A 21,760-nucleotide genomic window follows, 5' to 3' on the forward strand; every position below is an offset into this window, starting at 1 on the left:
TAATATTGAACGTAATCCGAGCTTAACGCAAAGTTACGTCATCAATTTTCAAGTCAGAAATTTTGTGTGACCCGAAAGAAAATTTAACCAAAGGAAGAATCTTGTTGCGGCCTGTCTCGCATTCTGTTTGATGTTTCACGCTATCGCGGAGCTATACGAAAACTACGCTAGCTGGGTTGACGCTTGAAGACGCGTAGCTTTTGTGCTTTCTAGAGACTACATCGAATTTTAGAAAATAATTTGACGCGTGCACAAAGCGAAAAGCGAGCGTGCAACGAATATGCGTACGTGTCTTCGGTCAGCTTTCGCTCCTTTTCCGGTTATTTCAAGCAGAAAGCTTTATAGAAGTTAAGAGAGGATGAAATGTGGAAGGAATTCAAGGTACTGACGTTTTAAATAGAATCGCGATAAAGTTGAAATTTGGTGAATGGATTAGAAATGATTGGATTAGAATTTTCCATACTATGTGAATTTAAACGTAACGTTGAAGCAAAATTTAACTGTTTTATTATAGTCCAACCTCCATGAAATAAAATTTTTGTTCTGTGCTTCAGATCATCTTTTTGTCACAGCGTAAACGTTATTTCTTTCTGAAAGAAATATGGAATATGAAATTGCTAGAAATTTGAACGTTATTTCTTTTGGAAATCTAGGCACGGATATAAAGTATTCAGCTTGTTATTCCAGATATATTATGGTCATTATTTTACAGTTTCTGACAGTACCGTTAATATTCAGTCGGTTTAAACAGCGTCTACTAGCTTTTTTCAGAAAAATGCTGGAAGTAATATATGAATTGAATTAATTTCTTTTCAATTTAGTCTCCAAATTAAAAAGAACGGTTTATCATATTGGGAAACGTCGCATCAAGCGATCCAGACATATCTATGCTAAAAAAAAAAAAAAAAGAAATAAAGGTGCAGCTACTCACGAAAGGTGCAGCTACTCACGAAACGCGCTGAATTTTATATTTCAGCGTTTATGGACACCAACAGCAGTCGAAGGATTAAAAATCATTAAAGATATCTGTTCGCTCTAGAGTATTTCTATTTGTTCTGATATTCTCTTTCTTGGAAATTTTTTTCACGTTCAGACCTACCTGAATCTAGCTCGTACTACAAATCGAACAATTTTCGATGATGTTGCCCTTGGCTTTTTTTTACCAAAACTCCGCGCACATATTAAAAGACCAACTGACACAGAAGCATATCTGGGTACTGGCGTTTCTCGAAACAGCAACAAAAAAGGAGATTGATATCGTCCGTGCGAGTTACGCATACCCACCGCGAGATTACATCGGAAAAACTTTGAATCCGCTGGATATTTCGTCCACGTGCATGTTCCTCCATGGGTTAAAATAAGGGTCCAAGCAACCGAAACAAAACACCAGGGAATTAATATCATCCGCTCGTGTTGCCAGTTTCCCCGGCTATTTTACCGGTTGAAGGAAAACAAAGAGAGAAAAAGGGAGAGAGAGAGAGAGAGAGAGCGAGGAAGGTCGCTCTAATTTTTGTCTTTTCTGCGAAACTCCGCGAGCTAACTGAAAGCTGCGTGTCTATTTAATGCTTCGAGTTGAAACGTTCTTTTTTTCTCTCCCTTTCTCTGGTCGCTGGTTCGTTTCGTTAACAAACTACCAGAGGACCACCGGTTTCTCGTGGACGCGTCGTTTAAATGACAACCAGGTCCAGTAAGTTAGGTACAACTCGTTCATAAGTATTAGAACACCTGCTGACTTTGTACAGGCATTGTAGTCGATTCACATTGTTACGGAAATTAATTAATAATAAATTAGAGGAGGACAATTAGCTGGGCTAGGATTTCGTGCAACGTGACGATACTTTAAGTTAACTTTGTTACAGACAGGCTGCCCGAACGAGACGAAAGAGACCATCTAAATAACCTTGCTTCTCGTGAAATGAAAAGCTTTTATGATACAGTTTGAATGGCCTGAAAAAAGGAATACCATGAAGCGCAAATTTTCTCGCAGAATCATTCTTTTTTCATTTTTTCAAGCTTGTTAGTATTTGCTATCCGACGAGTGTGCGTTCTATTGTATCTGATAACTCGTGATCTTATATATAAATGACGACATATTTATTACGATATTGAACCTCCAAACGAGGTTCGACAATTTTCTATCGACTCGTCAAATTTACAGTGTCCTCCATCGAACGTCCCATTTTGAATGTCCCAATTACAAAAAGGGACGAGTCCCGAACAAAAATTACGCAGCAATAAAATTACATACAGCCTACCGTTAACTCCAGTGGCTTTTCATTGCAACTTCTAACGAGTCCGGTTTTCTAGGCAACTTCAACTTACGCAATTTAATTCGCGCAATCGTAGCGTGGTTAACAACACTGTTCCGTTTCATCGTTAAAGCTCACCGACCTGTGTAACCATGTTGCATACAACGCCTTCGAGGTGTTACTCTTTCCCTAAGGATTTTCCATCAGGCTGATTCATTTGTCTTTTCGGTTTATAAAAAGCTTCTTTAACTTTCTTTGGTCTTCCACGAGGTAGTTAAAGATTGTTATTAAGTTACACAGAGAAAGAGAGAGAGAAAGAGAGAGGTGGTTGGTTTGAAAATTGCTTCGTTGCCGAGGGTAACCACGTGTTGGCAGCCACTTAATCTCCGTGACGGATGAGTATGAAATATGTACGTGGCCAAGCATACTTGCGAAATGTGGCCGTCAGTCGCCACCGTTTACTATGTATCAATTACCCCTGGAAACTCCATAAGCCAAGTACTCCCTGGAAAAACTTGGCGAATGGTTTTCATTTTCGAGTAAAAAGCGTCTACGAAAAAGTATCGACACACAGTCTTCTAAGGAATTCATTTTCCAACGAAATTTTTTTATCGGTTTCTATACAGCTCGTACTCGTAGCATGAAATTTTTGTAGTCGTATAATAGTACTATGACTGTTGATAAGAAATTTAACACACTTGAACTCGATTAATTAGTAAGTAGATGTTTCAGTAATGTACGTACTTTAACGTAAGCAACGCAATGTTGTGTAACGTCGATTTGTTGAATTTCGAGAGATTTCCTCTACTTTGCTTCAAACTGAACATACTTCCTTGAGTTGCTTGGGGATTCTGACTCTGTTACGTGATTCGTTTAATTTTGTGTAATTTAGTATCGCTTGGTGTACTGTGAGCGGTAGGTCGCAGGGTTCGCAACACAGAGCAGCTTCTCGTTGTAATAGAAATTTGTGCGTTAGTCTTCTGTGTCCAATTAGCAGTCTGAGTAGCTTCACTTGATCTCTTCTATTGTACTCTACTTTTATTAGTAAGCGTAACTGCTTGAAATTTTCTGGAATTTTGCATCGTTGCCTTCGATTTTTTTTTTTTTTGTGTAATTATTAAATTCGATGATCCTTCTTCAACTTTATGTAGAATTTTTAATTCTTCGGGAAATATATATATTCATTAGTTCATTAAAAACAGTCCCATTTTTTGCTTAGCTCTTTATGAATAGTGGGATATGTTTTAACACACCTCGAAAAGTTGAAGTTACTCGTAGTCAGACAGTTTAATTTTTAGAATTTTGTTTATTCGCTTGACAATGCTATGCGCCAAAGGTAAATGCGTAAATAAGTGAAAACAAAAATTTATACAAATCAAAACGCAGTAGTAAGTTGTCTACACTGCTGTGATTAAGGTTGGCGAATTGTGTGGTGCAGTGAATTGTTCTCTTCCATAACTGTACACGTTGTTTCTTTTCTTAAAATTTATTACGAGTGAACAAAATATTTTATAACAAAAAAAGTATTACTTGATGTTTAACACTAATGTCGAAGCTGTATAAATGGTGGGATCGTATCATATGTATCTCATCTTATTCTGTGCAACTTGAGCTCTTATTTTCTTTAAAATCGCCAGCCTCAAATGTTTCTCAGAAGCTTGCTACAAAAATCAAAGGCGCGAAGGAAAATTTCCTTGCTTTCAAAGAAATAGTTTGGAACATTCTTCTATGCAGTCCAATTTCTCGGAACTTTATCAAACTTAGACTATAAAAGTAGTGACAGAAAGATATGAATGGAAATGCAACTATTCCACACACGTATCCTGATAAAAAAAAAAAAAAAGATCCATTTAGCGAAGATTGAGAAAAATTGTTCCTCCCTTCTGCCAGACCGTTTCTGGCATCGCACAGAAGGAATCGAAGATTTCGAAGAGATCCGCAAGTCGAATACGAGGATCTCCGCGCGATTTTCGCAGCGTAAATTTTACCTTGAAGTCTGAAGAATTCTCGGAGATCTTCGAAATTCTGCTACAGCAGAGGCTCGGTCGGAGTTGACGGTGAAAGAGATGAAAGGGAACCAGCATACGGTCGAAGAGGGCAGAAGCTAGCGCCTGTGTAATTTTTAATGGGTTTTTAGAAAGCAGGATTGATGCCGGTGATGGACAACAGCAAATATTGCCCGGTGAGGAAGCTGCTGCAAGTTTACCTGAACGATGAATAACGTCGTCCCTCTTTAATGGGGTTGCTTCCTTGCGCCTAGTACTCGTGGATCCTTTGCAATTCAGACAAGGGACGGATCGTGTATTTAAGCTTTGTTTGGCAAGAGACAAACTACGCTATCAACTTTTCATTCGATACGATCCGAGAAGCGATCGTTTGCAAGCTAAGTTTGAAGTTCAGCCATGTAAATAAAGAGAATTAAAATGCAATTAAGTGAACGTCAGTAACTTTATTGGTATATGCGAAGATAATACGCGACAGTCGTGATGAATCTTTTGACATAGTTGAGAAGAAGGGAACGATTAGTTAGATGCAAAGAGTGTAAGAGTACACCGATTAAATGTTAATGTACACCGAGGACGCACATCTTTCGTTTTATATTATTCCATCGAATTTTCTATGATCCATTTTGTTCTATTTCTATTCCTATGGTCATACATAATTCTATAAATTAATATGAAAGAAAAGACGTTATGCGTCTATTATTTCCTTGTAAAACAAAAGAAACCTCTGGGACAACCTAAAATTTGGACACTCACCGTGGAAAATTTTCATGTTCGTATTATACAGAACGTTTTGATAATCCAAGGAGCGAAACAAGTCTCCGTAATTCAGAAATAATTACCTCGATTTTCAAAGAGGTAAACTTATACAAATTTTTATCGACGGAATTTCGCTCCTCTCGGAGGATAAACCGAGTTTAAATGACCTGAACAATGTTCCACGGATTCGATCAATACCGGAGGATGAAACGACGAAATTCTGACGTGAAGAGGTAACAGGCGTTCCGGCATGCATACTAACAAACCCAGAAATCCAGTGGTAAGAAAAACTGTAACAAAACCAAATAACAGAGCCGGGAAGGAGAAAAAGCAACTACGCAAGTAAAACGGGGAAAAAGCTCTTGACGGGGGAAAAAATGGGGACGGCGAGGATTCTCGGTGGTCGTTCGACCAACATCTTCGGTGCGTTCTCGCTTTTTTCCAAGTACGTGTCCGCGAAAACTCATTTTCCGCCGGACAAAGTGAAAGCTACTTTGATACTCGTCACGAATCTCAAGTCCGCAGAACAAAGAGTCCATTTAAGATTACAAAAGATTGCGCAATGATTGGTGAAAATGGTCATTGTCATCTCGTCAGTTCTAATCGTATTCGTCGGTGTTGATCATTCGGGCGCGTTTCGTTTCACCGCACCGGCTGCATTTTTCTTTGTTTCATTGAATGTTGCAGCAAGGGCCTTTGTTCTCGAGTATCATGGAAAGGCTGAGTACCTTGTTTGCTCGTGAGTATTCTTGCCTTCGAGCCTTCTACAAAAGCGAAATGAAAGCGGTTGGAATGTTAAGACGCGGTAAAGTAAATATCAAATTGTAGTTCCACGTTTATTCGAAGCGTTGCCACGTGCATGGGAAATAAAATTTATGAAATTTCGCTTCGCTTCTTTTTTAAATACGCCGTATGTTCTCTCCACTTTTTTCCGTAGTGTAGGTTCCGTGAAAATAGAGGAAAATATGTTGTATAAATAGAGAGGCGTAAATGTTTTAGTGAAAGTTGTAACAGAAATTGTAAGAAAAATATGGAATGATAATAGTGGACTAGGTTTTTGTTTAAGCAAGTTGGTATCTATAAATTATATCGACAATGAAAGTAAAAAATAATGGGATGGTTTTTTGTTTGATTAAGGTACAGATAAATCGATATTTGCGCCAGCTTTATTTGTGAATACGCTGTTGCAAGTTGATTTATATGAAATGTATGGAATTTATTATATTACGAATTCGTTTGCCGATTTTCTTTAATCCGATTTTAGCAAAAGTGTTGATCCTGATGTTAAAAGTCGTTCTTCGGTGTCAATCAAAACTTATCCTGCCTGATAAATTCAATATGAAAAAGTGGAGTATCGAACAATAGATTATATCGATGAATTTTAGAATGCGAGAATGCGGCATAATAATCGCTGGAAGCGTCAGTAATTCCACAGTTCTACACGGCTATATATTTCGAACAATGCTCACCGATTTCCCCATAATAAATTTCAGGCGCATTGACTCGTTTCCTACCCAATTGCTCCTCTGATTTTTGCTTTCAGCCACCCCTTTTTTCTACGTTCCATCTACCTTTTTCGTTCCTCGTTCTCAAACGCCGCCCAATCTAAAGTATCCTCTCCTTTCTGTTTTTTCCGCTCGGGAGTCTCGAACATATTTCTTCCCTCTTTTATTTCGGCCGTCGTTCCCTATGCATTTTTCAACCCTTCGGTGCCATAGTCTTGTTGATTTGCGGTAAACCACGGTATGGCCCGTTTTCTAGAAAAATATCGTTCACCTGGCCATTTATAAACCAAATTCTTTGCTTTTCTCTTCCCCTTTCACCTTCTATTTATTTTTCTTTTTTCTTCTTGGTCATTCGTTCCCTATTTGTTCTCATCGCGCAATGGGAAAATGGGACGTTCATATTGTTAGTTAACTCGTTAAATGAAGTGGGTTATTGTTTTATTAAGCTACAAAAAATGCGTTAGAATAAATAAGCACGTGACAGAAAAGCGTGACTTGTCAGCGAATCTTATGCAAACTCATTTTTAGTTTTTTTCTTTTTTTTATTTAATCAAGAAAATCTGATCAAAGATGGAATTCGAGTAAAAATTTGTCTCGTCAAGTATTGTACTTTGAATAAATTCAACCTTTGTTCTCTTTGTTGGACGATTATTCTCTTGGTTGTTTTCCACCATCCGAATTGGTGGAAAATTGTTACTTCGATGTTATCATCGATTTTTTATCGCGTTTTACAAAGTCACTCGCAGAATATGAAACACGATTTCATTTCAATCGGTCGTGCATAAACATGCAGCATTTTGGAAATTTTATGCCCGGGTGCGCAGCGAAATTTTAATAAATACGTTATTTAATTTCGTTGTTTGCCATCGTTTCGGAACCATTTGAAAATATTTCGTGAATTTTTAATTGCGTCCTGAACAGAACGACCTCGCAAGACTCTCACATGTCACAACATTGTCCGAAAAAATTTTATGAAATCACAGATCGAACAATGAACGCTCTTCATTGAAATATTTTCGTTGAAATATTTCCCTTTCAGAGATATTTCTAACAAGCATATCTGTTCGTCTACTGAGGTCTTAATTAATCGTAGTTTTAATTTAGTTTCGTATAGATTAATTTCTACGTCGAATTTTATTAACTCTGAAATCTTAAATCTACTAGAGCATAATTTAAGTGACGAAAAAATTCGCTGCAACGATACAAATAATTTGCCAGTGGCTCGTAAACAATTTGTTGATTAAATTCAGATTTTAACAGCTTAAATATCACCATAGGAGCCAACTGTAGAAGCTCCACTATTAAGAGATCACGGACAGCGCATAAAAGTTTTATTTCACTTGCGCTCAAAAGTTTAGAGCACGTTAGTATTTCGAAAGAAATAATGACTTGCATATATAAATAAATATTTTACTAATGATATTGCTATTTTATAACGTTGCCACTGTAATTAATTATACTTATAAACGACACTCGTAACGATAATATTCTTATTTCTCCTAAAGATACACGAAATATTCGTATCATCTAAAATTCAAAGGCTGCTCCAAACATTTCACCGGAAGCGTATGTCGTCCCCTACTAAAAAATAATTCTCTTTTTTTTATTTCTCGGCCACTTGTGTACATACATCATTTGCCACGGCGACTGCTCGATTACCCAAGGAAAAAGTGGCGGCAATCGATCAAACGCTTCTCCAGGCTTTAACTACCCCTCGAATTTTAATCCCGCTTGAATTTTCACGGAAGCTAATTACAGACGGAATAATTCAATTTTGATATGACATTCTGATTAAATTCTCGTTTTCGTGCGTCGAATAGGAAAACGCTGGGATTTATGTCATTCGTTCTTAATATCCGCGCATCAGAACGTACACTCTTTTCTGTTTCATCCTACGTTCGTTTTCTAACAGCAATAAAATCGTATTGCACGGAAGCCTCGCGACATTTCCGAGCGAAGAGAACGATAGAAGCGTTTAGAAATTCGCTAGTACATGTTCGTTGAATAAGATTGTACAGGACTACGTTGCTTAATATATAATCTACGATTTTTGCGCGAGGCTTCAATATTCGGATGGCTGGCATAGTTGTCGCGTTTTAATCGCGATGGAAGTTTTATCAGTTCGATGGCGAATGCGTCTTTTACGTTCGACGCGACGGAATTCCAATAATCCGGACGATAAGCGCACGGCGACGCAATGGACGCGACTTAATTTTATTAAAATCATACACATGCTTTCACGGAATTTGAAGAGAATCGAGCTGCCAAGTTTACCGAAATTCTTCTCCAATGAAAATACCAAAAAACGCAACGTCCATTCGCGTTTCAGCGACGTTTCCGCTAATCGACTTCAAAGTTCGAAAGTAAAGGACAATTGTCGCGTTGCTCGGAATTTCTATAATTTGAAAGGAATAGTTTGTCTGTAACTTATCTTTAAAATTTACTTCCGACTTTTACTGTTTATTGTTTGTAAAATACTAGATTTTATAAAATTGTATAATTTCTATAGAAAGATAAGAACGAGCAACTTACGATTGTCGAACGTTGTTATTTGATAGAAGAAAATGAGGATTGACTGCAGGTTGACCAGTAATTTTATTGTTTCAGAGTGGCACGACCAATCCCACGGTGAAGCTGTTTTACGTCGACTTAGAAAAGGTGGTCCAAGGTAACGTGAGCTTAACTGAAATCGAACATCCGGACGAGTTAGCCTCCGAGGAACGGATTCTATCTGCCGTTGCTTTTCCTACGGACAATCTCGTGTACGCGACCTGGATGAACAGGGTGCAGAACGAGGCGTACTTCCGTTTCTGTTCCGTACACGATTCACTGCCAAATTGCACCACCGTACGTATACGATATTATACAGATATTTCATAATAATTGAGATTATTTATCATATATAAAAATTATTTTTATTGCTTTTATTTCCCAATTATTTTATTATGAATCTACTACTATACTTCGCATTGGATATACTACGTGGTGTGCGACACTTAAACAAGTCAAATGTATTGGAGTTCTAACTTAACTTCTACGAAGGGATAGTTGACACTCAAATTTCAACGAGTTTTTCTTCAGTAGTGTGCAAAATCGTTCGACCAAATGAATGTTTATATTCGAAAAACGGTATCTGAAAGAATTTTAAATAATAACGCGTAAAAGTAGTATGATAAGTAAAAGGAAATATAATGCACAAGCGCTATTACATAGTTATATAATATGGTTTAAAATTCTTTTAAATACCACTTTTGCAATATTTGAAAACTTTCGCACGCCACTGTAATTCAATTAATTTCTTTTTTTTCGCAAGAAGACACAATTCCGATAAGACTGTCAGGTTTGCCGATTTTTTGCTAGTCCAAGCTGACGACGCCAACAAGATGAATAAGAATTGGCGATCCGTCGCGTGGTTTTCCTTTAAAATTTCACGACGGTTTTATCGTCCGTAAAAGACCAACTTTCTCGGTTTAATTAGATTGGCGCTGCTGTTGGAAGTATCGCGATTCGTTTAATTCACGAAGTTTCGGAGGAAGCTCAACTTGGTCAAGAGGGTGTTATTTCGTTTACTGTTTCACGAGCAAGTTTAGCGACAATGAGTTCGACTGAAGGTTACCTGTAACGTTTTTATCCTCCTGGTAATTTCTATTATTAGTAATCTTTATTAGCAATCTCAATTACAAGCAATTATTATTTTTCGTTGTTTTCTTAGTTTTATCGCCACGTAATCATTACTTTCGATCGGTTCAGACGAATTTCATGCCAATAATTTCTCACTCGGATTTAAAATAAAAAAAATTTCGTTTTCTTAGAAAATCCTCTTCGTACAAATTTTCCAATCCATTTCCTGTAACTCGTTTGCTATCAACGACGCACCGTATGCGTCGCCAGACTATATTTTGCAGCCGAGAAAAGAAGATGGCATAGAATAAATATCGTAGAAAATATCGTGCAAATATTGCGCGAAATGAAATAGAAAAGTTTCGGGACGAAGCAAAAGATTTGGCCTACAGTCGTCATCGTGAGAATTTCGAAATCCTTCGGATACCTAAAGAATATCTTCCACGATTCGTAGAAATCGTGTCGTGGGATGGGTTAAACCGCTTTCGCCTTTCGATTTCTCTCCCACAAGTCACCGTGAATGTCTAAAATCGCAAAATAATCCTCTGGATTCGCTCATCAATGGTAGAGTACCTCGACGATGCATGGAAAGAGGATACTGTGGAATTGAACGATGCGCAATTTTTCGCGACCGTTTTCACGGGAAGAGGAGGAATGGATGGGAAACGGGATGAAATATTCATCTTTCAGGCGCTGAAGCACTCGGAGAGGCATGGATGGGTCGAGCAGTTCGACCACCGATGTTCACCGATGATGGCGATTCGTTCCTTACGATTCTGCCACAGAAGCAACACACGATGCAAGTTACTGGAGGCATGCAGTCGCAATTACCAACGTTTCCTCTGGCAAGACGAGGAGCTTCGCTCTAACTTCCGGCCGGTTCGTCGTCACGGAGATAGTTTCCTGGGACCAGAAGAACTCTTACCTGTAAGTACAGGACTCCTTAGAACAGTTTGATCATTAACTTATTTGAAACTGGACTCTTGTGGTCAGACTTAACCGTGAAATATCACAGTGACTTTTAGTATCTTGTACCTTATTTATTTTTATTTCAACCATTTCTGATTGCAACGAACGATGACCTTCTCTTACCTGTATTTTACAGTATTGAATATCCAGTAATTTCGTAGAAATGTTGAAAATTTGCTAAATTGGGTCATACTGGAGGTTCGTAGCTCTAGGCAGTTAATTTTCAAAGTGCACACAGTAAGCGCAAATAGTGGCGTGGTTCGTATTCCAAAAGCGATATTTTTGAAATTTTTTTCATGACGCCTTTCAAATACAAAGCGAAAAAGCCTGGTTGAAAATTGCACGCGTCCCTTAACTTGAAGGATATTGGATTTATTTGAACAATTTCTGAAACGTTCGATAATTAATAAATTTCTCAACGCATCACGAGAGCGTAAATTTGTATAGAGAATACTGGAATCTGTGAGAGAATCTGCAGAAAGAAGTTTTCCATATTTCATCTGGGAAAAAGTAAAAATCGGAAATAGGAAATCTAAGGAACACTGGGAACGAGGAATGGAAAAACGTGTACCTGGTTGATGTAATTTTTATGCAATTGTGTTTGCCGTGCTTTACCTGTTTCACGTTTCGCCTTTCAACGTGCCAAATAAAATGAAACGACCCGTTTGGTGTTCCAAACGAAAGTTATATGAGTTACCGTGAGTATAATTATATGCACAATACGTTGCGTTCGTATTTGTATGCGCGTAAATTCAGATGCACCAAGAGTCGTAGAAACTTTTAGGACGTTGCAAAATGCAACACGAAGAGATGAAGATTATTTAATCGCAGTTTGACGAACTTGTTTCGAATGGTTGTTACGTACTACGATTATTAGCATATTTGGAATTGAACTCTTGTGGTGAGATTTAACATTTTGAGCAGGAGAGATAGTTTAGTTTGTACATGCTGCGTGGGCAACCTGAAATCCTCGAAATAAACAGTTCGCTTTGCAAGGAATTCTGATAAAACTGTACATCGTAATATAACACAGAAATACGTAAAAAAGTACAAAACTAAATAGAAAATACACTACGAAAATTCAACGAGGAATTCATTTGAACATTCACATATATTTTGCCTATCGGTTTATCTTCGTATGATCTAACCTGGCCAGTTTCGAATAAGATAGTATTACCCATGGTCCATAAAATTTGCATTTTCGAGAGATTTCCGAACGCTCGAACCAAGCATAGATTCTGCCCCTCGAAATATCCTGAATTGTGTGACAATCGTTCACAATGGGCTGGAGATTCAGATAAAGACCAGTCGAGACCCTTGCACTTATCGAAACGGTTCCTCAACATTCCCCAAACCTATGAAGATTCTCTAAATGTATATCGACGAAACAAACCCTTGAAACTGGTACTTGACGATTTCCTGTAAACCTGGAAAATCTTTCCCATCCACTTACGCTGACGATTCTTACGGCAGAACGTTCGAAATACCACTCAATGGAACGTTCCAGTTCCACTTTAGTTGCAACCAAATTTGACCAGTCACCTTCCCGATCCAATTACTTTGCCGACGTTCTGATTTCGTCACGCCCTTTCCAATTCCTCGATCCTTCCAAGCTACCCTTCGGTTTTCTTCGAAACTTCGTTTCCATCAGAGACTTGGCTGTTCGATAATTACACTGGCTGCTCAGTAATCGCGGCGTAATCGGCAAATGGAGTGATTCTACGTGAAAAAGTTAATCGCAGACGTAGAATACGATTCTTTTATACGATCTTTCGTTTTTCGATCAAATTCGGACATTTCTTTTAGTATACAGCGAGTATATTGTTGAGAATTGTGGATCTTAATCGTCGAAATAAAAGTAAAGGAACGCTAAGGTTACACTTAGAATTCATATTAAGATAGTTTTAGATTTATTTAATAAACGATTTCCAGGATCTTCGTCGATATACATTTGCACGCGTCTCAGCACTCTCTTTGTCTCACCATCTTCCATATCAAATTGCCAATAGAACAGTTACATTCATCAGTTTTTCGAGATGCCGCGCACACACATATTTCCACACACTTAGATATATTCACATGCGTGTGTCACTACTACGCGGCCAATCTGGTTTAGCACACAAAATTGTACATATCTAAATATATATAAATTGTGAATTTTGGTTATTTTTCTACTCAGGATGTTTACCATACTGACCCATTTTCTGAAATTATCGCATTGTTCTATATTCCTTCTTACATTCTTAGAATGTTTTTACGTTCGATAGGAAAATATTTCGGAATCTTTGTTAAACTCGTCGAAATTTATGGAAATATCGGATTTCTGTTAAATAAACAGCTAGAGTGTAGTTGGCTAAAAAAGAAGTAACTTTTGATTAAATTCATTGATGAAAACGACATGATATTGAGTACAAAAATGGATACGTCGTTATTTCAGGCATGAATTGAATTTCATGGGTAAACTCGATATGCGGAAAATTCGATTTTTCATCTTCGTTATTAAAAATCCTCTGAAAACAATGGAGCGTTCGATAGAGAAATAAATTGGGCATCGTTTTGGACATGAATTACACAGAAACTTTGAATACAGAAATAATCTTCCCAAAGCAAATTAATTTCCTGGAACACCATGAATATCAAACATATAGCGTTTAAACAGATGATGAATACCATTCAAGGTTGTTCTGTAGGAAATGAGATTGAATTGGTGGCCGGTGCACACAGTATCAATGGCTAACGGTGCGTTTACGTGATAAATGATAACGCTCTTTGGATGGCCGCTGCCTGTGGCAGACGTTTGCCCGTGATTCCATGGGAATCCCCAATAACGCGTCCCCCTGGCGTAATATCCTTTCTTAGTCGTATTTTATCGAGAAATAATGGAAGCACGTAGCTAAGTCGGCGTACTTAACGTCCACGTTCGAACGTCTTTTCCCGATCGTTGCAAAGATTTAACGTCCGAGAAACTGGCATCCACTGGGAACTGTCTGTGATAAGAACCAAGTAATTTTCGTTTCAGTAGAGCAATCGATAATTACACAGGGTATCTCAGTAATCGCGATTCAATTGGTAAACAGTAAATGGTATTGGAAAATACACGTCGAAAGTATGAAACAACATTTTTTTCACACGACGTTTCATTTTCGAGGAAAATGGAGTTTGAAAATCTGTCGAATATATTAGTCGAATCTGTTGTCGATCGTAAGCGAAGCGATCGGTATTGAATAATCGAAAAAAAACGTTATTTTATATGAATTAACAGAAGAAGAGTTTGTTCATAAGATATTTCGTTGCTGGGAAAAACAAGCTTGAAAATCTATTAAATACGTGCACCGGCCGATATACTTCACGTACAACGAAACTTCAAACGAACAAATTTTATTCTACACGATCGACTTACTTTCGAACATAGAACAACCTCCTACCTTATTTAGTCGTAGCCAGTTGGTAATTAGCCAAGTTCATTTGCTATGTAAATGGAATTCTACTGCACACCTAGAAAATTATCCAGATGGAAACACTATCGAGAAAAGCATCGTGCTACAAGCGGTATAGGTACGCGATGAAGGATTGATGGTTATTCAAGACCCTGGCTCACCTTGAGCCAATATCGCGTAATACCTTGAAAATTGTGCTTAAACGAGCCAATATTTTTATTCGACGCTCGGTACACAGGGGAGAAAGAAGTTGATTTTCCTCTTAGCGTCTTAACGTGTTCAATATCGGCGACGCCGGGGAATCGCCTTTGGGAGATCCGAAGGGAAGAAAAATAGGCAAACGAAAAAATCGCGTTTAATTCTGCTACGTTTCAAAGAGAAAGGTTAATAAGCGGCGATGCAAACGGCCGGTCGAAGTTTCGTACAAAAGCTTCTCTACCCTCCCCTCTTTTCAACTCCCACTTTCCACCGGATACGCTGCTATCCAATGCTCGCGTTAGTTTCACTCGTGTAATTATGCAACCTCGATTATTACGCTAATTGCTACGCGAAAACGTACGCGTTTGTTTGCTCGTGCATGCTCCTGCAAATGTGTCGCGTCGAAATTGCGAGCGAATGTCGTTGCTGGCGAAAGGCTGCCTTTTAAGAGAATTCCAAACGCAGTTTCAGTGAAATTAAACCTTTTTCTTTTTTACCATGATCAGGTTGCTACATAACGTGGACGGTTTTTTTGAAATTTAAGGAACTATATTTCATAGGATATTTAATAATGGAATGTTTCAGGTAGAAATTATTAACTCGTCTCTGAAAGTAGACATTTATAATTGTTAATTTATATAGAGAATTTATAACGTAGATCGCGAGCCCGAAGATTCCATCTGGATTCCAATGACGTTAATTGGAATCGTTTAAAATTTCCGATATAATTTTCACATATCTTTTTTTTACAACAATTTTCAAATTTCCCTTTGTTTTCCGTTCTTTCGTCTTGTTTCCACTTATTTAGAGTTTCTGACTCGTATCGCGCGCTTCAAGATTTTTTACAGATCCCGGTAACATCAATTATATTCGAAAATTATTAAATCCTTTCGTCTCTCTTTCCAATCGTCGTCATCTTGCCAATTGAATTCTGAAATCAACGAATAATCGACTAATAATAATAATCAATCAAAGTACCGGGAACCTTCTTTTATTTCTATCTAATTTAATCTAATTTGATCGATGCCTGCAGCGAATCTGTTCATGGATAAAAGCTAACGTGGCAAGTTCACTTAGGTTAATTATTATCGAGCTGGTATTCATGGACTGAGGCAGAGTCGTGCACGATGCGACTGGCCTAAATAACGATCGACATTTTTCTCCTCTTCTTCTCTTTTTTTTTTTTTTTTCATGATGATGAAAGCGACGAACGATGATATTCGGTGGATAACCGGAACTACGTGTGTTATACCCTGTGAGTTTCTTTTCCGGTTTAATTAACGGAAGAACCGTGACTGGCCGTTTGGAAAGCCCTGGCTAAATTTCGTGGAATTTGTTTTTCGAGAGAACCACAGCGACAGTTGGTAGTTGGTTGGATTAAGAAGCAATTTGGGAGTTGCTCGTGCAGATTGTTATCTCGGAAAGAAGTTGAAGAAGAAGGAAAGGGATCTTGTGTTAGAAAGTATTCTGCTTCTCGAGGAATTCTTAGGCTGCCTTGGCGAGATCTTTTAATCTCTTGACCACCGCTGCAATTTTCTTCTACCAACAACGACCAATTATTTATTGTACGAGGTTGTTAGAGAAGAAAGAAATTACGATGCTTGTACAATGTTAAAGATTAAATTCGTCCGAAGGTAAAATTCAATAATTAAAAACTTTAGCAGCAGTGTAAGTTACAGTACGAGTTCTACCAGCGAACGATGGCTGCACTTTTATTGATTAAAAAAAGAAATTGAAATACTTGTACGATGTGCCGTTATAATTAAGTTCGTTAGCGATCATAAGAAGCAAAATTTCCTAATAAAAAACTTTAGCAGAAGTGTAGGTTAAAGTACAAGTTTGGCCGAGTAAATTAGACGGTTTATAGGTACGTCGAGTTACCATAAGCGGCAGTAGTATAGCCCGTACATGGCAGACCAACTACAAGCGAAACTATATGGAAGCTCCTTAAGTGGAACTTGCACACTTTAGTATTCCATTTTTTGCTATATTCTGATGAACTTCCACTTATGCACCTATCAATTTTAGTAAAATTTTATTTATCGGTGGCACTTGTTATCTTTCACGCTTTTAATTCTATTTCTCTACTATTATTTTACTAACGAATTATTCTTTGTGGATTAATCGAGATATCTTTGAAAGTTTCATGAAATTGAACATACCTAATTTTTCTACGAAATTTTTATATAAAACATAAATTCATTAATTAATCAACATTTGAACTATCAAACCAGTCAAAATGGTGGACTACAGATTTCAAGTTCCTTGGAATTATTTAAAATATACAAGCGCTTTTTCAACGCAGACTTTTGTTAATTAATTGATTGATATATTACAATTTGTCGCAGTAATTAACAAACAAAATATATTTAACATCGATTTTTCAAATAAAATCCCATGTAGAAAGATGTTCCATATTTCCAATTTAATTTTTCACGGAATATCACCTGTCACTGGTCGTATCGTAATTACTAGAACACTCTGTATGCACGTATTTATCGTCATCGTACCACTCTGATTACACTAATCCATATATAATACATTTAACTAAATACATTAAAGATCGATAGTGCCATAAACAAGTTAGACCATCAGAAACACACTAGTCACACGTCGAGAGTGCACTCGAGCTTCGTCCATATAGCTCATCATCGTTGGCACGCATTCGAATCTCGTTAAACGACACTCGAATGCCGAACATCATTTCAACAACGCGTTGTTCAAATTTGAACGTCGACGCGAATCGTCGAGGATCGTTTCACCCACTTCCCATTTCCTTGGCCAATTCCTCCATCGCTCGAAAACATCTTAACCCAAGCAGAAAGTTTTAGATTTTCAGTATTTACGGTAGTCGATGGACGACGTGCTTTTGATTTTTCTGCGTCAATGTTGCACGTTGCACTTTCTCCTCTTCGCTTCTTCTCAAACTTTTACATCTCCCCTGGAGAAGTACGCTCGGTACATAAAGTTAACTGTTTCGAAGAAGTACAGTTTCCAGAGATTTTCTGATCAGATGTCGCGGTCGCTCTTGGTTCAACAGGATCAATCGCGTTATGCGTCGCACTTTCCCTTCTTCGCTTCTTCGGAAACTTTCAGGTCTGCCGCGAGGAAGCGAACCGTAACGTTCACGAATCGTTGGCGCAAAAGTGCAACGCACGACACGATTGATCCGAAAAAAGGCCGCCACATCTAGAAAGCGTGGTGAAATTGGCGAACGCGCAATTCTTCCCTTGGCGCCAGCTCGGCAATACCAGTTTGGTCCTTTACTTTGCAAATTACTTTCGTGCCGTTTCGCGGCCTCTATCTTTCGCTACATCAAGCGGATATCTCCACCGTGTCTCGCATAGTTTCCATGGCCGGTCCAACGCGGAGCCCGCGATCGTGGAGTCCGCGATCCTCCGAGGTGTTAATTCACTAGCCAGCCCAGCCAGAGTTTCCGCGGAGTTACGTCGACTCCAATTAAGCTGATGGCAACCGGGTAAATTGCGACCCGACCAACTGGAGTCACTCTGTAACGACCTCATCGTCGCCTTTCTTTTTGTAATTTTTTTTTTTTTTTTTTGTATTAGTTGGAGGGAACTCACGGCGATCTCTGTAATTGTTTTTCGAATAATGAGAGGAATTGGCGAGTCGAAGATAATCGCGCGTTTACGCGTTTGGTGTTACATATCGTGGCGCATATGGTGCGTCGATTCGATCATTCCAGTTGGATGGAGAAGTTGGCGTTTGTAAAATTGGTGGTGTATTGTGGTAATGGAATCGAGGGATTTTTTTCAAAGACGAAACTCGTTAAAACGTTAACTGGCACGCGAATTTTATATATTTTGTATTTAACAGGAATAACATTTAATCCTCGCAAAATATTTCATTGTATTCGCACACACTTTCCTCGTAATGCTATCTAAATCATTCGCATTGTTGAACATTTTGTTAGTCCACGCAATCTATCTTGTTTTGATCGTCGCAGAAAAATTTAATGAAACGTCAACGTGTGAAACTTGTTTGCGAAGAGATTGTTTCATACTAAAATTAAATTTCTTAAATAATAATATATATAATTATAATAGAATAAATTTTCTAAAATTAATTAACTCTCGGAAGAATCAAAACGAAAGGCGAACGGGAAGATACAGGGAAAAAACAAGTTTTTCATAAAAAAAAACGTCGCTCAATTTACAGAACTCAATTTTCCATCCCCATCTATCGCCATAAAGCTTTCGTTTCGAAAAGGTAGAAATCCCGAAAGGTAGAAAGGTAGAAAGGTAGAAAGGGAATGAATAAAAAATCCGTGTTATATATATCAAGTTTGTAAAATGAACGAACATTAATTACCTCGTATTTGTCTTTTGGTACAAACTCGGACGTCTGTAGGAAGATCGTTTAATTTTCTTCGATAATTCGGAAGATGTTCGAAGCGTAACGAGTTGGTTGACACACTTAATAGGAGACAAGGGAAAGTTTAAATGATAAGTTCGTATTAAATCATTCCGCAAGATCGATAAAGGAAATTGGAAATTATTTGGGATATCTTGGATCTTGAGTGGGTGAATTGCGGAGGCCGCGGAACCGGAAAGGCTCTCGGGAAACTGTTCTGGGACTCGAACTCGAGCCTACTCCATCAGAAAGTACGCCGGTATTGCCCCGTTGAGACCTCGACCCTCCTTTCTCTATCCTTCCCGGATGAATTTACCGTTTTTGGAAACATTTCTAATCCCCGAACTTTTTGATTTATCTTCCATCGAGAAATAGTACTGGAACGTAATTTAATTCCCAGGTTTAAAACGGTTCCGCTAAAAATATCCGATAAAACCGGGGCTTTTGATCACAACGAAACGATGAAATTTCGTTAGAAACAAAAAAAGGTACAAGACTGTCCTAGATTTAAATTTAGATTTTGCTGTCCGTTTGTAGTCCGATATATACGAACCAGTGCAACACTGACCAATCGACGCGATGTTTGTGCCATTTCTAATAATATAAAAAATGTTCCAAACGAAAGGCAAAATTCGTTGTTATCGAGCGAAGAGCGTATCGCTCTGAAAAATAGTGAAAAACAGGGAAATTGTATTTCGTTTAGTAAAAATCGAGGTTATCTTCTTTGTACGAAATGCTGTGTATGCTTTTTTTTATATCGTTACGTTTCTAGACGTTTCTAGATTTATACGTACTTTAAAAATATTAAAACCAAAATAGATATGTTCCATTTAAAAGAAAAAAAGGAAAAAAAAGAGTAGAACTTACATAATAAACGTTCGTATCTATAACTCCTCGCACGACCATAATCGGCGTTAAACACAAAAGGAGGGTCAATTGTATTCATAGAAATATAAATTTACATAAACATCCGCAACAAACTAATATATCATCGCTGGAAGCGTTATCTTGAACCCATCAGGCTTATCTGGTTAGCAACGAACGGCGTCTGGATATACTAATCGTTGATAACGATTCTTAAATTTATTTTCGGTTGTCCTTAACGTCCCCTATATGGCCGGGCAATGAATAATGGAATAGCTGGAGCGATATTTCAGTGAGAAAATCACGCGAACCGCGATAATACGGTCCATTTCTGCGTCATGGCGGCCTAACAAAGTGCCCGGCTACTTTACACCATTTATGGTCGCCAGTGCGCGGCTGCCATAGCACGGACTCGTTAATCTAACAGGTGACATAACGCTGGAACGACGTGCACTCCAAGTGTACCAAGTATATTGCTCGTGTGACGTGCACTGCGCAGGTGAACACGTTCATTAAACTGATTAAATCGGGGCTAAGGAGGTAGTATCAAAGGATGCTGCATAATTCAGAACCTGTAAAGGAGCATCCGCCTTTTCTTCCCCAAAATCCCGGACCTGGCTGCCAAACGACGCCCATGGCTCGTATTATACCATTTAATCCTACGATCGCTACAATTACGTAACAAAAGTCACGATTCTTTCGTTGATTGACTCGCTTCCGAACTTTGCGTTGTACAGGTGGTTCGAAAATGTATTTACATCCGCAACTAACTAAGATAACATAATCGTCTAATCTAGTGACAGCGATGAGCTAAATGTTTCTGACTTTGCGATTGTTTCATTAAAAGAAGAGAAAGAGGATGAACTTGCATACACATCTATAGACTAACGATGACAATGAGCCAAATGAGTCTAATTTCAGAAAGTATTAACTATTTTATCGAGAAAGGAAAGTGAATTTGTTCTCTGGAAGAAGAAGATGAATTTGTAAAAAACGTAGGTGGTCTAGCGACGACGATGGTTTGGACGTCTCCAGCTTTGGGAAAGTTTGGCTATTTTATTGTAAAGAGAATATGAATTTATTCTTTCAAAAGGCAAGACGAACATGCATAAAAAAGTAAACCAAAGGTCCTCGACTTGCTAAAGTTCCAGGCTCTTGTAAGATACTGAACAAGGATTTTCCGCGAAGAAGCCAGGATCCTCGAGCTTCATCTTGATACCTGGCCAAAAATTCGTTGAAAATACCGCGCCTCTGCTAAGACCGACAGGACAAAGCTTGGGGTGGCGATGAAAGGGGAATTCTTAGCGAGAGGTGCGAAGCAATGACAAAACTCAATCGCCTCGGTGAAACCACACTGCCTCTCCCACCCCCGAAATCTCACGAGTCGTTAGCATTCGCGAAAGTGGCTGTCGCCTGACGTGTTCCACTTGCAGGATCAAAGAAAATTCTGCTGTGCGCTATGTTGCTCGCAAGAAATTCGAAGCACGGGTTGGTACCATGTTTTCGAACGTGTCTGCTCGACTCGAGTCGCGAGCTGTGACATAAAATCAACCGTCTCTTTTCCCAAGTCACCTCTTTCGATATATCGGTGAAACAAAGGGCTGGAGTGTCGCGTTTCCTGTCACTGTAAGTCGCACCTATATTTAATGAAGCTAACTTCGTTAGACATAGGCACGCGTTATACGGAAACAACGGGTGGCGCGTAACGCGCATGAATTAATCATTAGGACGTTGTAAACAGCGCAGCCTGGTTCTCAAACGCGGCTAGTTAGCAATGTGTT

At 38.4% G+C, this 21,760-nt stretch overlaps 1 protein-coding gene across 1 annotated transcript in view; it reads left to right on the forward strand.

The window, feature by feature from the left end:
* Nucleotides 1–21,760, forward strand: part of LOC117232884 (venom dipeptidyl peptidase 4-like) — a 303,571-nt gene that overhangs the window by 221,377 nt on the left and 60,434 nt on the right. The window contains 4 exon segments of the mRNA XM_033492619.1: nucleotides 9,124–9,363; nucleotides 10,828–10,867; nucleotides 10,870–10,928; nucleotides 10,931–11,064. Coding sequence (XP_033348510.1) covers nucleotides 9,124–9,363; nucleotides 10,828–10,867; nucleotides 10,870–10,928; nucleotides 10,931–11,064 — 473 coding nt within the window.

Source organism: Bombus vosnesenskii, unplaced genomic scaffold (genome assembly GCF_011952255.1).
Source record: "Bombus vosnesenskii isolate JDL3184/JDL3185 unplaced genomic scaffold, Bvos_JDL3184-5_v1.1 scf7180000013293, whole genome shotgun sequence".
NCBI lineage: Eukaryota > Metazoa > Arthropoda > Insecta > Hymenoptera > Apidae > Bombus > Bombus vosnesenskii.